The sequence below is a fragment of the Temnothorax curvispinosus genome, unplaced genomic scaffold (assembly GCF_003070985.1).
Source record: "Temnothorax curvispinosus isolate PA1 unplaced genomic scaffold, ASM307098v1 QBEX01002601.1, whole genome shotgun sequence".
Taxonomy (NCBI): domain Eukaryota; kingdom Metazoa; phylum Arthropoda; class Insecta; order Hymenoptera; family Formicidae; genus Temnothorax; species Temnothorax curvispinosus.
Genome location: NW_020212381.1, coordinates 2,362 through 3,797, shown reverse-complemented (window position 1 = coordinate 3,797; position 1,436 = coordinate 2,362). Strand labels below are relative to the sequence as shown.

The 1,436-nt window shown below is 31.1% G+C and overlaps 1 protein-coding gene across 1 annotated transcript; it reads right to left on the bottom strand.

Moving 5' to 3' along the window:
* Positions 1–116: 116 nt before the first annotated feature.
* Positions 117–629, bottom strand: LOC112451815 (cytochrome P450 4C1-like; the record flags this gene model as incomplete). Its single annotated transcript, XM_025011709.1, has 2 exons — positions 117–210; positions 444–629. Coding segments are annotated over 2 exons (280 nt in total), but the record flags the coding sequence as incomplete, so codon positions are not given.
* Positions 630–1,436: the final 807 nt, after the last annotated feature.

The window sequence follows — 1,436 nt, the reverse complement described above, 5'->3', positions numbered from 1 at the left end:
ATTATTATTATTATTATTATTATTATTATTATTATTATTATTATTATATGAATTTGTATCTTAAAACAGAATATATGTATGTAGTTACTTATTACACTTATATGTACATACATTACCTATAAATAAAAAGTTCGCCCATGCGATAAACTGCTTCTCGATACCGATGCTGGAACGCACCAAGGCCTCGTAGAGAAGTGCCCATAGAAGTTTCTGCAAACACATTTGTAAAGATATTATGATAATATTGTCATATACATATATTTCAAGAATATCTGTGGTTGCAAAAATTATGTAAGTATTAGTGTGTTGGATATTGATATTTATAACTTGAAAAAAAAATTGATTTTAACCTAATATTATTTGTCACTGGCAATAAAATTTACAGTTAAAATATATAGTTTAAAATATATAGTTATGATTCATAACTTATGAATACATCATACCACATATTGCATTCAGCGTATGTTCACTAACAAACGGTACTAAATCTTTTACAACTGTCCCTCCTGTATTTTTCAAAGACTTGGCCATGTTTTTACCTTCTTCGATCAAAATCTCAACAAACTGCTGCAATATATTAAAATGAAATGTGGGGGTTAATATCTTTCGTCGTGAATGCCATTTGGCGCCTGAAACATAAACAACATAAAGGATAATTGAGATAACAATGTGTAACAAATATTGTGGTAAATATATATATTTTTAAAAATATTTTTAATTTTTTCATATTTTATTTTTTCAAATTAATTGTTCTTATTGTTTATTACAAATCTATTCTTTTTTTGTTGTGTTGTGCACAAACTTTTGCGATAATATATTCTATGATAAAATATACAAGAAAGAAGCCCTTTATAATACGCTTTGTCTACAAATACTTAATATATACATTGGATCAAAAAAGTATTTGCACACCCAGTTTTCTTACAATAACTTTATGCGAATAATACATAATTACGAATTGTGTCCATATAAGTACCCATACAGCAAAATATATCTGAGATATAGCCAGATATCTTTATGCCTACAATTTTAAGTCAAATCTGAGATATCTTATTGTCAGATATTCACAGAATATTTGCAAAAGAAAAAGACATCTCTGCAACATTTGCATTCAAATATATGGCCGATTTACAGTTCTTATATTTTATAAAAATCAACTCAAGTTTATTCGTAGCCAATAAACAATCCGAGAGGACTTGAACGCCGTACCGATTCGTCCCGGCGAAAGCCACACGCCGCGAAAAAAATTGAAAAATTTTCACTTGGACGGCGCCAAAGGTAACGACCGTGGCGCGAAAGCAACACGCCGCGAGGGAATTTAGAAAATCACTCGGGCAAGCGCTAGTGACATGCGCTGCCGCAACGCGGCTACATGCGCCATTACCTTCTTGTAAGCAAAAATCCTTACGCGCTAGAATAAAAAGCGAGCATCTGAG